The 16,084-nt window shown below is 42.0% G+C and overlaps 1 protein-coding gene across 1 annotated transcript in view; it reads left to right on the top strand.

Annotated features, from left to right (window-relative positions):
* LOC143302269 (TRPL translocation defect protein 14-like) overlaps positions 1-16,084 on the top strand; it is a 32,253-nt gene that overhangs the window by 9,685 nt on the left and 6,484 nt on the right. Inside the window, exons 5-8 of the mRNA XM_076616862.1 lie at positions 470-598; positions 10,025-10,224; positions 11,664-11,741; positions 14,149-14,244. Coding sequence (XP_076472977.1) covers positions 470-598; positions 10,025-10,224; positions 11,664-11,741; positions 14,149-14,244 — 503 coding nt within the window. The remainder of the gene's footprint in view (positions 1-469; positions 599-10,024; positions 10,225-11,663; positions 11,742-14,148; positions 14,245-16,084) is intronic.

Genomic DNA, 16,084 nt, shown 5'->3' with positions numbered 1-16,084 from the left:
GTTTGCATGTGGGCAATTTATGAGCAGGTGTGTGTGTGTGTGTGTGTGTGTGTGTGTGTGTTATATTAAAACGTGTGTGTGTTATATCAAAACGTGTGTGTGTGTGTGTGCATATTATATTAAAATGTGTGTGTGTGTCTGTGTAATATTAAAACACATGTGTGTGTGTTTGTGTTACATTAAATGTGTTTGTGTGTGTGTGTGTGTGTGATATTAAAACGTGTGTGTGTGTGTGTGTGTGTGTGTGTGTGTTATTCTAAAACATGTGTGTGTGTTGTATTAAAACGTGTATGTGTGTGTGTGTTATGAAAATGTGTGTGTTTGTTATATTAACACATGTGTGTGTGTGTGTGTTATTAAAATGTGTGTGTGTACACATGTTAAAATAAAACTGTGTGTGTACACGTGTTAATATTAAAATGTGTGTATGTGTTTTGGGTTATACTAAAACGTGTATGTGTGTGTCCAGTGTTCCAGTTCCAGGAGAACGTGATCAAGACGATGGTTCAGGTGGAGAACACCTTTCATCACCTGGCAGAGCACCGACAACAGAACGTCCTGCTCATCTGTGACCGGGGAGTCATGGACGGCTCAGCCTGTACGTCTGTGGGGCTGTTGTTTGATGATGATGATGATAATGATGATGATTTCTCATTTATATCCTTGGTAGTGAACATCTCCAACAGCATCAGACCCTTACACCTGTCACACACAGTGATTATCGTCATGATGATGATGATGACGATAATGATGATGGTGGTGGTGGTAATGGTGATGATTGGTGGTGGTGGTGATGATAATGATAGTAATAATAATGACAATGATAATAATGATGATAGTAATAATGATAATGACAACAACAATAATAACAATAATGATAATGATGATGATTATATGATAATCTTAATGATGATAATGATAACAGCAACAATTACAATAACAAGAATATTCATGATAAAGAAAGAAGAAGAAGAGAATGAAGAAGAAAGAGGAGGAGCAGAAGAAGAAGGAGAAGAAAAACAAAATGACAGGAGCTCTCAATGATTTTATGGTTTTAAAGAATGATCTAACATACAAAGTCATAATTATGCTCAGCTGATGTTTTGACCAACCTGTGGCTGGCAGTGTGCTTCAAGTCTCAAGTGGAGATGCTGATTATTTGAAAAAAGCTAGATAATTAGAGGCACTTGGTTAGGCAATGGACTTGTGACCCAGTGGTCAGAGCCTGGGGTCCCGTTTCGGCAGGGTGGTATGTCCTTGGGGAAAGGCATTGACTCTGATTGTCCTCACTCCACCCAGCTTTGTGTGTGTGTGTGCGTAACACTTGCGGCTTATAAAGCACTTTCACTAATGTGTGAATGAATTCCCAATTAAAAAAAAAAAAAATTAGGGGATGCTGCTTATGTAACAATGCGCTCAGTAGCCCAATTTTGACAATATTATGTGTTGTGATGGAAATGTGGCTGTATTCTGACAGACAGTAACATGTCTTGTGACTGAAACGTGGCTGTCTTGTGACTGAAACATGGCTGTATTCTGAAAAACAGTAACATGTCTTGTGACTGAAATGTGGCTGTATTCTGACAGACAGCAATATGTGTTGTGACTGAAATGTGGCTGTATTCTGACAGACAGCAATATGTGTTGTGACTGAAATGTGGCTGTATTGTGACAGACAGCAATATGTCTTGTGTTGTGCAAGATCCTCGCCCGAGTTCTCCTGGACAGGCTCATCCCATCCATTGCTGAGGTACATCTCCCAGAGAGCCAGTGCGGCTTCAGAGCAAATAGAGGAACAGCTGACATGATCTTTGTGCTGAGACAGATCAAAGAGAAGTGCAGAGAACAGAATATGAACCTATATGCAGCATTCGTAGACCTCATGAAAGCCTTCGACACAGTCAGCAGAGATGGCCTATGGAAAATAATGACCAAACTGGGATGCCCTCCAAAGTTCCTTGCAATCCTACAACAACTCCACGAAGAACAAATTGGTCAAGTCAAGTGTAATGGTGATTATTCTGAAGAATTCCCAATCAGCAATGGAGTGAAGCAAGGCTGCGTATTAGCCCCCACACTCTTCGCGATCTTCTTCAGCATGATGCTGAGAGAAGCAAAGGAGGATCTAGACAAGGGAATTTATATCAGATTCAGGACCGACGGCAGCGTATTCAACTTACGAAGGCTCATGGCCCACACAATGACCTCAGAAGAAGCTATCCTGGACCTGCTCTTTGCAGACAACTGCGCCCTCCTGGCACACACAGAAGAAACTCTGCATGTCATCGTAGACCGTTTTTCACAGGCAGCCAAGGCATTCGGTCTGACTATAAGTCTGAAGAAAACTGAAGTCCTCCACCAAAATGCACCAGGGACCGTGTACACTGCTTCCCACATAAGCATTGATGGCCATCCCCTTAACACGGTAGAGCAATTCACCTACCTGGGCAGTGTCATATCGAACAACGCTACACTGACCAAAGATGTGGACAACCACCTCTCAAAGGAAAGCAGTGCATTTGGCTGCCTCCAGAAAAGAGTATGGAAAAACCACTCCTTGCGACTCTCCACAAAGATGCAAGTCTACCGAGCTGCTGTACTGTCAACACTGCTATATAGATCAGAGGCATGGGTGCTGTACTGTCAACACTGCTATATGGATCAGAGGCCTGGGTGCTGTACCGGAAACAAACAAAGCGGCTGGAGCAGTTCCATCAGAGATGCCTTCGGTCTATCATGAGCATCAAGTGGAAGGACTACATAACGAACATAGAAGTCCTAGAAAGAGCTCAACTGCAAAGCATCGATTCAATGTTCATGCTAAAACAACTTTGCTGGGCAGGACACATCACCCGGATGCCTGACACTCACATGCCGAAAGCAGTATTCTATGGGGAGTTGGTCCAAGGCAAACGCAATACAGGTGCACCACAGAAAAGATTCAAGGACCAACTGAAGAAGCAACTATACCAAGTGGACATCAACCCCAAGATGCAGTCAGCATCAGATAGAGGTAGCTGGAGATCTTCAACGCTCAGGGAAACCCAACACTTTGAAAAAACCAGATGACTGAACATCCAGGAAAAAAAGAAGGAGAAGGAAAGACCCAGGTCCACAGCCCAGCAACGCAGGCCAGATCTACACCTGCCCACAATGCCACAGACTCTGCAGATCACGGATTGGACTAATAAACCATCAAAAGTCGGGAACTTCCCACTGGTCTTCGCAAGTGAAGAACCAGCCATCATCATCATCATTGAAATGCAGTCTGGCCTTAGGGCGATACCAGGCTGACGGACTCCACACAGATGGACATCCATTGCCCTTCCCTGATAAGAGGCTCTGTCAGGGTGACCGAATATTTTCCCTCACCACATAGAACACCCTTCTATGGATACTAAAAAAACCCTGTCTCGTGTGCACCTCGGGGATCAGCTGCATAGCACAAGACATAAATTCAGATCCCCAAAACCCCAAAACAGGCGTGGCAAAAGAGGTGGGAAAAGATTGTGCTTAGGTAGCAGAATGACAAAAGCAGAGTGGCTGTCAAAGAAATTGTTTAGAATCGGCAGTTGGAATTGTTCCAGCGCAAGAATGAGAATCTCAACAATTGAGAAATTGGCATATGATTTTGACATTCTATGTCTCCAAGAGACCAGGACAAGTGCAGACAGACCAATACATTTTGAGAATTTCACAGTCTTTCAAAGGAATGAAGGAAGAGGGGTAGCAATCATACTGAACAAAAACCTAAAAAACAAAGTTTCCACCATAAATCTAGAGAAATGGTGTAGCAACTCATGTGAATTATTGGGGGTGCGTCTTGAAAAACCTGACGGAGTTCACAAAAGCATCGTGCTCATCAATGCCTATGTTCACCCAGGAACCTGCACAACAAAAGAGGATTGGGCCTTTTTAGAGGAAATAGAGAACGAACTTGGAGACTCGGTCATTATCTGTGGAGACCTTAATGCAAGATCGAAGTTATGGGACCAGCGGAACACCAACCCACAAGGACTCGCACTTGAAGGAATGATAGGGGAAATTCTTCTTAGCCCTTTAACAACCACATCCCCAACTCGCCTTGGAACAAGACAAGGGGACAGTGACAGTGTGATTGACATCGCTCTAACATCTCCAAAATTCAGAGCAGAAATGAATGCAGAGACGCTTCCATACCAAGGCAGCGACCACCTCCCGGTAGCTTTCAGTCTACAGAAACTGTCAGATAAACCCTGTATGAAACTGCATGATCCATTTCAGTATGAAACCAAAGAGACAACCGTCATCGAAAAATTAAGACGCAGAAGAAACAAAAGAATGGCACTGAACAGGATGCAAACTATTCAGCCCCCATGGTGGAATACCGACACAGAGAGAGCCTGGATAGAAAAACATGCGGCTGTCAAACTTTGGCAAAAAGAAAAAACAAAACCATCTCCGGACAAAGATATTGAAACAAAAATGAAAGAAAAAACTGAACAGTTTGAAGTCATTGCTCAAGAGGCCAAAAATGACAAGTGGAAACAGTTTTGCGAGGCACTCAGTTATGACACAATATTGACAGAGTTCTGGCAATTTTATCGTCGCATGGAAGGAAAAACGTGCACAACAACAACCCCAGACATGTTAGACACTGACGGAACCAAGCTTAAGACAAATGAAGAAAAAGGATCTGCCTTGCTCAAACGTTTCATACAACAGAGTGATCAAAGAAACTTAGATGAGAAAAAGAAATATATTGAGGAGTTAAACCAAACCCTTATGCAGACTGGACCAGATGATGACTTGACAATGGATGATCTAAACGAGGCAATAGCTAAATGCAAGAAAGAATCGGCTCCTGGCCCAGACAAAGTTCGCTACTCAGACATCAAGGAGCTATCGGAAGAAGACAGAAGCAAACTTTTCAATCTATATCAAAACAGTTTCCACAATGGACAGGGGCCGGAGGACTGGACACACAGCTTCGTAAAACCCATACCAAAACCAGGAAAGGACCATCATCAGGTAAGCAGCTACCGGATCCTAACCATGTAAAAAACATTGCTGGAAAGCTCATGGAACGCATGATAGCCAGGAAACTTGCAAGGGATCTTGAACACAGGCACATTCTCCCTTCAAATCAAGGTGGTTACAGAACAGGCAAGTCCACATGGGAAAATACAGCTGCTTTTGCATATGAGGTGTATGAAGGATTTCAAAGAAAAGAAGAAACACTAGCAGTAGCAATTGACCTTGAAGATGCCTACAATAAAGTCCAGTTTGCGCACCTCATGGAGCTGCTACTAAGTTATGGAGTAAGTTTGACACTGACAAGATGGATAGCAGCAGCGCTTAAGGAAAGAACCGTCGTCCTACGCCTTGGAGATTGGATGTCTGCACCTTCTAAACTATCCATGGGACTGCCACAAGGGTCTCCGCTCTCTCCTGTCCTCTACAATGTCTACACGAAGGGCCTTGCAGACTTAAACAACAATGGAATTGCTCGGGTGCTTACCCTTGCGGATGATGGCCTGGTCTTCAAAACTTCGAAAGATGCTCAGGAGAGAACTAAAGCCGTCCAGAAACAACTAAACAATATTGCTCAATGGTGCAAAGACACAGGATCTTCCATCAATCCAGCGAAAGCCCAAACGTTGCTGTGCACCCTCAACAACAAAACCGCGAGCAAATCACCACCTTCTGTGTCATTTGATGGGATTCAAATTGAGAAAACTGAATGCCTACGCTACCTAGGAATACACTTCGACAGGATGCTGACCTTCAGAAAACATATGGAAAATACTGTTCTCAAATGCAAAAAGGGCCTTTCAGTCTTAAAAGCAATGGCAACCAAAGGAATTGAACAAGCCACCTCTTCCTGCTATACCAATCACTCGTCCTCAGTGTGATCGACTACGGACTTGGGCTAACAACACCGTCTCAAAGCAACCTCCTAAAATTAGAAAGAGTACAAAATGAAGCAATGAGGCTGATCCTTGGAACAACAAAAGACACGCCCACAGAAACCATGCGATACCTGCTTGACCTTCCTTCAGTGCAGGCCAGAAACAAGTTAGAACAGGTCAAGACCTACTTCAAAGCATTAGAAAACCCTCAAAACCCACTGCATGACACAGTCAAAGAACCAAAAGGCAGCCGTCTAGGACGAGGAAGATCATGGATGGAACAAGCAGAAGACACAATCCAGCTAGTATGCCGATTACAAGACCTGAAAGAAACAAAAGAATGGGAGAAAAAACCCCAAAACCTCAACCATCTATTCAACACAGTCATTTCACCCACTCTAGGAAGACATTGTCGGGAATGGCCAGAGGGCAAAACTGATGCGGAAGTGAAGCTACTCATAGAAGAAAACAGTAAAGAAGAGGACATCATCATATGCACAGGTGTCTCAGTCACCAAAGACCAGTCTGGTTGGGGATTCACTGCGAAACAAAATGGAAAAACAATTTGGGAAGAGAATGCTGCCTACAAAGTCACAACCTCCAGCCTAACGATGGAAGTTGAAGCTGCGACACATGCCCTCCAGTGGCTATCGTCCATCCATACGCCCAGAAACCAACATGCCATGATTCTAACCGACTCAATGAACCTCATACAGAAAATTGAAAACGGAATGGGAAGCCCAGAGTGGCATAAGGCAATGCGCAACTTTCAGATTAAAAAACTCACATGGTCATACTGCCCGGGACATGCAGGTGTTAAGGGAAATGAGCGAGCTGACAGACTTGCTGGTAATGCAAACCAACATTGCGCAAATTTCTTCAAAACGGAACAGAGTCTCTGTGGGCCTTTCCAGATACAATAGACTGAGCAACACACTAGACACCACGTTTTTGGCATCAGAGATCTTTTCCCATCCCTCTTGCGGCCAGTCAGTGGCAGCCTCTGTGCGTGTGTGTTTGTGTGGATGTGTGGGTCTGTGCTTTTGAGTGCGTTTGTGAATGCGCGAGAGTGTAAGTGTACACAAGTGTCAGGAGAGATCTGTGTACGTGTGTGTGTGTGTGTGTGAGAGGAGGTGGGAGTGCGGGGGGAGGTGGGGTAGAGGATGAGGCATGTGAGTATATGCATGCCTACACTGTGGGAGCAACAGGATATTGGAACGTATATATATATATATATATATCTTTGTATATATGTGTGTGGGGTTGAGGGTGGGAGATATGGGCGTATGTGTGTGTGCTTGTACGAGTAAGTGTTCATCTCTGTGAGTGTGTGTTTGTGTGTGTGTGTGTGTGTGTGTGCGCGTGCCGTGGAAGCTGCGATACGTAGACTAGAAATGAGTGTGTGGAGGAGGGGGGTAGAGGAGGTGCAAGGTAATGTGTGTGTGTGTGTGTGTGTGTGTGTTGGAGCTCATGTACGTTTATATGTATTTGACTGTGCTTTCATATCTGTGAAACTGCATGTTTGGTGCATTTCTGTTGTGAATGTGTGGGTGTGTGTGTGAATGTGTGTCTTCATGTTTTACATTTATTCGCTTATTTATCACCATTGTTGTCTTATTTATTTATTTATTTTATTTTATTTTATTTATTTATTTATTTTTTTAATCATTTTATTAGTATTACTATTATTATTACTACTACCTTTTTCTATATTATAATTATTATTCATTTATTTATTTATTTATGTAAGCTTATCTATTATTTATTCCCCCGTTTTTTTTGTGTGTGTGTTTTTTGTTGTTGTTGTTTTTTTTTTGTTTTTTTTTTTTTGTTTTTTTTTTGTTGTTGTTTTTCTCAAGGCCTGACTAAGCGCGTTGGGTTACGCTGCTGGTCAGGCATCTGCTTGGCAGATGTGGTGTAGCGTATATGGTTTGTCCGAACGCAGTGACGCCTCCTTGAGCAACTGAAACTGAAACTGAAACTCATCGAAATGTGGCTGTATTCTGACAGACAGCAATATATGTCTTGTGACTGAAACATGGCTGTATTCTGACAGACAGCAATATATGTCTTGTGACTGAAACATGGCTGTATTCTGACAGACAGCAATATATGTCTCGTGACTGAAACATGGCTGTATTCTGACAGACAGCAATATGTGTTGTGACTGAAATGTGGCTGTATTCTGACAGACAGCAATATGTGTTGTGACTGAAACATGGCTGTATTGTGACAGACAGCAATATGTGTTGTGACTGAAATGTGGCTGTATTCTGACAGGCAGCAATATGTGTTGTGACTGAAACATGGCTGTATTCTGACAGACAGCAATATGTGTTGTGATTGAAACATGGCTGTATTCTGACTGACAGCAATATGTGTTGTGACTGAAATGTGGCTGTATTCTGACAGACAGCAATATGTGTTGTGACTGAAACATGGCTGTATTCTGACAGACAGCAATAGGTGTTGTGACTGAAACATGGCTGTATTCTAACAGACAGCAATATGTGTTGTGACTGAAACATGGCTGTATTCTGACAGACAGCAATATGTGTTGTGACTGAAATGTGGCTGTATTCTGACAGACAGCAATATGTGTTGTGACTGAAACATGGCTGTATTCTGACAGACAGCAATATGTGTTGTGACTGAAATGTGGCTGTATTCTGACAGACAGCAATATGTGTTGTGACTGAAACATGGCTGTATTTTGACAGACAGCAATATGTGTTGTGACTGAAACATGGCTGTATTGTGACAGACAGCAATATGTGTTGTGACTGAAACATGGCTGTATTGTGACAGACAGCAATATGTGTTGTGACTGAAACATGGCTGTATTGTGACAGACAGCAATATGTGTTGTGACTGAAACATGGCTGTATTCTGACAGCAATATGTGTTGTGACTGAAATGTGGCTGTATTCTGACAGACAGCAATATGTGTTGTGACTGAAACATGGCTGTATTCTGACAGCAATAGGTGTTGTGACTGAAATGTGGCTGTATTCTGACAGACAGCAATATGTGTTGTGACTGAAACATGGCTGTATTCTGACAGACAGCAATAGGTGTTGTGACTGAAATGTGGCTGTATTCTGACAGACAGCAATATATGTTGTGACTGAAACATGGCTGTATTGTGACAGACAGCAATATGTGTTGTGACTGAAATGTGGCTGTATTCTGACAGACAGCAATATGTGTTGTGACTGAAACATGGCTGTATTGTGTCAGACAGCAATATGTGTTGTGACTGAAACATGGCTGTATTGTGACAGACAGCAATATGTGTTGTGACTGAAACATGGCTGTATTCTGACAGACAGCAATATGTGTTGTGACTGAAACATGGCTGTATTCTAACAGACAGCAATATGTGTTGTGACTGAAATGTGGCTGTATTCTGACAGACAGCAATATGTTGTGACTGAAATGTGGCTGTATTGTGACAGACAGCAATATGTTGTGACTGAAATTTGGCTGTATTCTGACAGACAGCAACATTGCTGTATTCTGACAGACAGCAATATGTGTTGCGACTGATATGTGGCTGTATTCTGACAGACAGCAATATGTCTTGTGAATGAAACATGGCTGTATTCTGACAGACAGCAACATTGCTGTATTCTGACAGACAGCAATATGTGTTGTGACTGAAACATGGCTGTATTCTAATTTCTGACATTCTCTTTCCAGGTTTCCTCCGCATGGAACTCACTCCCGTTTCCTGTCCGTCATGCTGTTTCTTGCCCTTCTTTCAAAACCTCTTTGAAAACTCATATATTTCCAGCCATTCAAATCAGTAAATAACACCTTGTCTTCACTTTTATGTTTTAGCCAAGTTAATTTTTTACTTCTACTATTTTTTAAATTTTTTTTTACTATTTTAAACATACACATATTCATATGTGTGTGTGTGTGTGTGTCTACATCTTGTGTGGAGTGGGTGTGGGTTTGTGGGTTGCAGTTGGAGCAGGAGGATTTGTATGCGCGGATGTATTTGTGTGTTTTTAGTATGCATACATCATTGTACTTTTCATTGTAAAATGGGTGTATCAAATGTCCTTTTATTATTATTAATATATAGCAATATGTGTTGTGACTGAAACGTGGCTGTATGCTGACAGACTTGACACGGGAGGCGTGGGAGAAGATGAAGGCGAAGAATGAGTGGCATGATGTGGACCTGCGAGACAAACGCTACAACCAGATCATCCACATGGTGTCTGCTGCCCACGGGGCGGAGCCCTTCTACACCCTGCAGGGCCACCAGACACGCCACGAGGGGCTGGAGGCGGCACGCGCTGTCGACGACATCACTGCCAATGTGAGGACTGTCACTGTAGTGGTGTCAGTGTCTTCTTCTTCTTCTTTGTTCAGGGGTTGCAAATCCCATGTTTACTCATATATACACAAGTGGGCTTTTATGTTCATGACTGTTTTTGCCCCCACCATGTAGGCAGCTATTCTCCGTTTTGAGGTGTGTGCATGCTGGGTATGTTCTTGTTTCCATAACCCACTGAATGCTGACATGGATAACAAGATGTTTAACGTGCGTATTTGAGCTTCTGCTTGCATATACATGTGAAGGGGGTTCTGGCACAAGCAGGTCTGCACTTATGTTGACCTGGGAGATCAGAAAAATCCCCACACTTTACCCACCAGGCGCCGTTACCGAGATTCAAACCCAGGACCTTCATATTGAAAGTCCAACACTTCAACCACTCGGCTGTTGCGCCCGTTGGTGACAGTGTGAACACAGTGATGATCATTTCAGTAACGATAGTGAAACCATAGTTCTGTAGCAGTTGTTGATGACATCACCACCAATGTAAGCACCATCACTGTGTCGCTGACAGTGTGAACACAGTGATGATCATTTCGATAACTGTGGTGAAACCATAGTTCTGTAGTACTAGCAGATGACAATGACATCATTGCCAGTGTGAGGACGGTCACTGTGTTGCTGACAATGTGAGCACAATGATAATCATTTCGGTAGCAGTGGTGAAACTATAGTTCTGTAGCGGATGAATTGTGTGATATTGTTTAGAGCTATGTGCTGTCCAGAATAAGAGGATATGATGATGCAAAGACATGCATGCAAGCACACACACATGCACGGCATACATTTCACAATATGAGGTTATGATATTGCAAAGACGCGTGCACACATATGCACGCTCACACACTCGCGTGAGCACACACAAACACGAATATGCGTGTGCACACACACAAATACAATACACTGCAATGGCATGCAATACAATAATACTGTTGTCAGCAGTGTGAAAGGTTTTATGACTGCATGATACTGATATGCATGATGCCACTACAGCTGATATCTACATGATGGGAATAAAGCACCACAGTATTTCATAGATGTTTATCTTTTCCCACCCACATTGTTGTGGTTTGACAGAAGAGTTGCCAAGCTAAACATTTTTTCCTCCACCATCATCATGTTGTTCCATTTCTTTGTATCATTAAATGATTGATTAATTCATTGCATTGTATTATTGATATTATCATTGTTGTTCATGTTGTTTTTGTTCTATCTTTTGTATTTTTCGCAATGGTAAAAGAAAACAAACAAAAAAAAAAACCAAAAAAAAAAACCCTGTAATCTGAAAACATTTGTACTTTTGAACTGAACTTGAACACTCTCATATTCCAAGTGTATGAAAGTACTGGTCATTGTGAAACATCATCTGAAGAGAATATGAGCTGGATGGTAAGGGGGAGAACTGTTTGTTGTGTGGACAGGCCTGGGTGGGTCACCCTTACTTTGACGTGGTGGACAACTCCACAGGCTTCGAGGGCAAGATCTCCAGAATGATCTCTGTGAGTAAGAGGATATGATGATGCAAAGGCATGCATGCAAGCACACACACATGCATGGTTTGCATTTCACAATATGAGGTTATGATCTCTCGGCAACGGGTTGATTTTGCATGCTACAGGCTTGCTGTCCATCTGTCTGTGCCTGTATGACTGTGTCTGTGTGTTTGTTTCATTCTTGTGTCGATCATATAATTTTCATCTCCGAAGGCTAGCCACAGTCAGACCCTACATAACAGAGAAAAATATGGCTCAGTTGGTTTCCTCTTTTGTCCTGTCCAAACTGGATTACTGCAGTTCCACTCTTGAAGGTTTACCATCTTCCTCCATCAACAGATTACAGAAAATTCAGAACAATGCTGCACAACTGGTTCTCGCCAAAAAGAAATCTGATCATGTTACACCTCTGCTGAATCGATTACAATGGCTTCCGATTGAGTCCCACATTCACTATAAGTTAGCAACACTCGCCTTCAAACATTTTGACAAGTCTCTTCCATTGTATCTCTCCTCTGTATAGGAAACATATGAACCGCACAGAACATTAAGATCCAGTTCTGAAAAGCTGCTTTAAGTTCCAAGGACTAATCTCAAATGCACTGGAAATAGGTCTTTCAGAGCTCAGGTTCCCCAAGTGTGGAACTCTCTACCTTCATCTCATAGAAATGCCTCTGATCAACATTTCTTTAAGTAAGATCTGAAAACTTTCCTTTTCCATAAGCATTTTTGTTCTGAGTGGAACGGTTAAACCAAGGTATGCCTGTTAACAAGTATCTTTGTACTGGTATTTTTGTAGTCCTGTTTTAATGTATTGTGTATTTTATCTAGTTTTGGTCTTTTTGGCATTTTTTCTATCTGGTTATTTTTAATGGGTGTGTGTGTGTGCATTTGTGCGTGCGTGCGTGCATGTGTGTGTGAGGGTACAGTGTTCTGGTATGCGTGTGTAAGTGTGTAGGCATGTTAGTTTGTCCGAATAGAATTCTATGTTAGAAAATAAGAAATATATTAATGCTTATGCAATTTTGTTTTTAGTGCAGTTGATATTTAATGTCAGCATGCATGTGTCTTTGTGTGAGTGTGTGTGTGTGTCTGTAAGGGAGGGACATCCATATATATATATATATATATATATATATATATATATATATATATATATATATATATATGTATGTGTGTGCATGTGTGTATATGTGTGTGTGCTTGTGAGTGTGTGTGTGTGTGTTCTATGAAATGCATTTTGTTTTAATCTAAGCCTTATTTACTTCATAGCTTTTATAATCTGATTCATGAACACACAGGATGTTTTCCATTGTCAGATAGCAGTTGATGTGTTTTTTAAGGCATGTTTATAGTCAACTGGATGATGTAAGGCGCTTTGAGAAGCATTGGTGCTGGATATCGCACCATAGAAAAACTATGTATTATTGTTATTGTTATTATTATTATTATTATTTGTGACTGAGGCTGTCTGTGTCTGCTTGTGTGTGTGTGTGTGAGTGTGTGTGGTTAACCTAATCCTGCTGTTTTTATATCTTTTTGCTTGTTGTCTTTTATTGTGTGTGTGTGTGTGTTCTTTCATTAATTTAACGCCTTTTCACTTTGAGTGATATTAGATGTATTGTGTGTGTGTGTGTGTGCGTGTGTGTTTGTGTGTTATCAAAAATAAATTTACAAGTTGTTTTTTTTAATATCTGGACTCAGCACCCACTGGCAGGCTATCAACATATCTTTTTGTGACTTTCTTTTCTTTCTTTTTTTTCCTTTTTTTAAAATTTTTTTTACACAACTGATAAGTTACCTGCCATTTTTGTTTGTTTTTTTTTCCTTGGCAAAGTTAGCACAATTATAGGGAATACAGTGAAATAAACAAACATGGTACAAAGAGTGTGAAGCCATTCCACTGAAATGTCTGCTAGAGTCATACAACAGTTGGTGATCCTTTATGAACTCGGAAAGTTTCAGAAGCTTTAACTTTACTTGCAACACTTACAGCAAATCAACTGGAATTAGTAGGCTTCTCTGCTCATCCAGTCTATCAGGTCCTTGAGTAAACATTTAAGCTGTCTTGGACTGGGAAAGTAAAGGAAAGTTTCTGTTAGAAATGCTGTCATAACCACATTGTTTTAACAGACAGATAGAAGGCTTTGAGAAAGACAGAAAAACTGCTTCAGTAAAGCAGATTTGTGTGTTGCCAACACTTGTCTTCACTGGATTTCAATTCTGCTATTGTTTTAGATGTTTTTATTTTCATCAGTATGATGGATGTCATGATTTTGATTTTTATGATTATTGTTATTGTTGTAAGTATTTAAAAATATTTTTTTCATTGTGATAATAATTTTTTTTTACTAGTTGTAGTGCTGATGATGAAGATAAATGCAATCAGGCAGGGTATGGGGTGTTTCTGCAGATCGTGTGTACCCGGATCGGCATGGAACTGGGAGACCGACTGTCGCCAAATAGCGTCAAGAGAAAGTACCTCGTCACCTACATTCCCTCCGACTCTGTGAGTAGCTTCCCTTGTTCCCTCTGGCACTGAGAGTGTCCTCCCTTGTTCCTTCTGGCACTGAGAGTGTCCTCCCTGGTTCCTTCTGGCACTGAGAGTGACTTCCCTTGTTCCCTCTGGCACTGAGAGTGCCTTCCCTTGTTCCCACAAGCCCTTCTTTTCTGCGACAACTGGCTACTGGATTTTGCTTGAAGAGAAAATGCCCTGTCCCCTGTAATTTAGATGAGACAATAAACTGAGGTACCTTGTGCAGCATGCACTTTGCGCACATGAAAGAACCCACATCCACAAAAGGGAAAAATCCACTTTGACAGTGAAACGAATGCACTTGCAGACAGAAATGAAAAAAAAAAGTGGATGGCACTGCAGTGTAGTCATCCACTCTTTCCAGCTAGAGCAGCCCGAATTACCCACAGGGAAATCTGTTGTGAGTAAAAGTAATAGACTAATACAATGCAATACAATACTCTACTCCACTTCACTCCACCTCACTCCACTCTGCTATGCTATACAATGCTATGCTAAACTATGCAATGCAATGCAGTTATTGTTCTGACTCTTAGAGTTCTTTTGCTGCATGTTTGATGGAGCGGGTTGTTGTCTTGTTTCAGTTGTTCAGTGTGAAAAGAAAATATCATTACATGAAGTCCTGTATGGAGAGAAAGGTCCAGCACTGCCACTGCAGGACTTTTGTTGCATGGTCTGTGACCACACCATGATATGGATATATGTGATGTGGTCGGTGCGTGATGTGGATGATGGTGATATGGTTGGTGTGTGATGTGGATGATGGTGATATGGTTGGTGTGTGATGTGGATGATGGTGATATGGTCGGTGCGTGATGTGGATGATGGTGATATGGTCGGTGCGTGATGTGGATGATGGTGATATGGTCGGTGTGTGATGTGGATGATGGTGATATGGTTGGTGTGTGATGTGGATGATGGTGATATGGTTGGTGTGTGATGTGGATGATGGTGATATGGTTGGTGTGTGATGTGGATGATGGTGATATGGTCGGTGCGTGATGTGGATGATGGTGATATGGTTGGTGTGTGATGTGGATGATGGTGATATGGTTGGTGTGTGATGTGGATGATGGTGATATGGTTGGTGTGTGATGTGGATGATGGTGATATGGTTGGTGTGTGATGTGGATGATGGTGATATGGTTGGTGTGTGATGTGGATGATGGTGATATGGTTGGTGTGTGATGTGGATGATGGTGATATGGTCGGTGCGTGATGTGGATGATGGTGATATGGTTGGTGTGTGATGTGGATGATGGTGATATGGTTGGTATGTGATGTGGATGATGGTCTTCTTCTTCTTCTGCGTTCACTCCTATGCACACGAGTGGGCTTTTACGTGTATGACCGTTTTTACCCCGCCATGTAGGCAGCCATACTCCGTTTTCGGAGATGTGCATGCTGGGTATGTTCTTGTTTCCATAACCCACCGAACGCTGACATGGATTACAGGATCTTTAACGTGCATATTTGATCTTCTGCTTGCATATACACACGAAGGGGGTTCAGGCACTAGCAGGTCTGCACATATGTTGACCTGTGAGATCGTAAAAATCTCCACCCTTTACCCACTAGGCGCCGTCACCGTGATTCGAACCCGGGACCCTCAGATTGGCAGTCCAACGCTTTAACCACTCGGCTTTTTCGCCCGTCTTGGATGATGGTGATATGGTTGGTATGTGATGTGAATGATGGTGATATGGTTGGTATGTGATGTGAATGATGGTGATATGGTTGGTATGTGATGTGGATGATGGTGATATGGTTGGTATGTGATGTGAATGATGGTGATATGGTTGGTATGTGATGT

The sequence above is a fragment of the Babylonia areolata genome, chromosome 29 (assembly GCF_041734735.1).
Source record: "Babylonia areolata isolate BAREFJ2019XMU chromosome 29, ASM4173473v1, whole genome shotgun sequence".
NCBI lineage: Eukaryota > Metazoa > Mollusca > Gastropoda > Neogastropoda > Buccinidae > Babylonia > Babylonia areolata.
The sequence above is the reverse complement of the archived record's forward strand: the minus strand, read 5'-3'. Positions and strand labels throughout refer to the sequence as shown.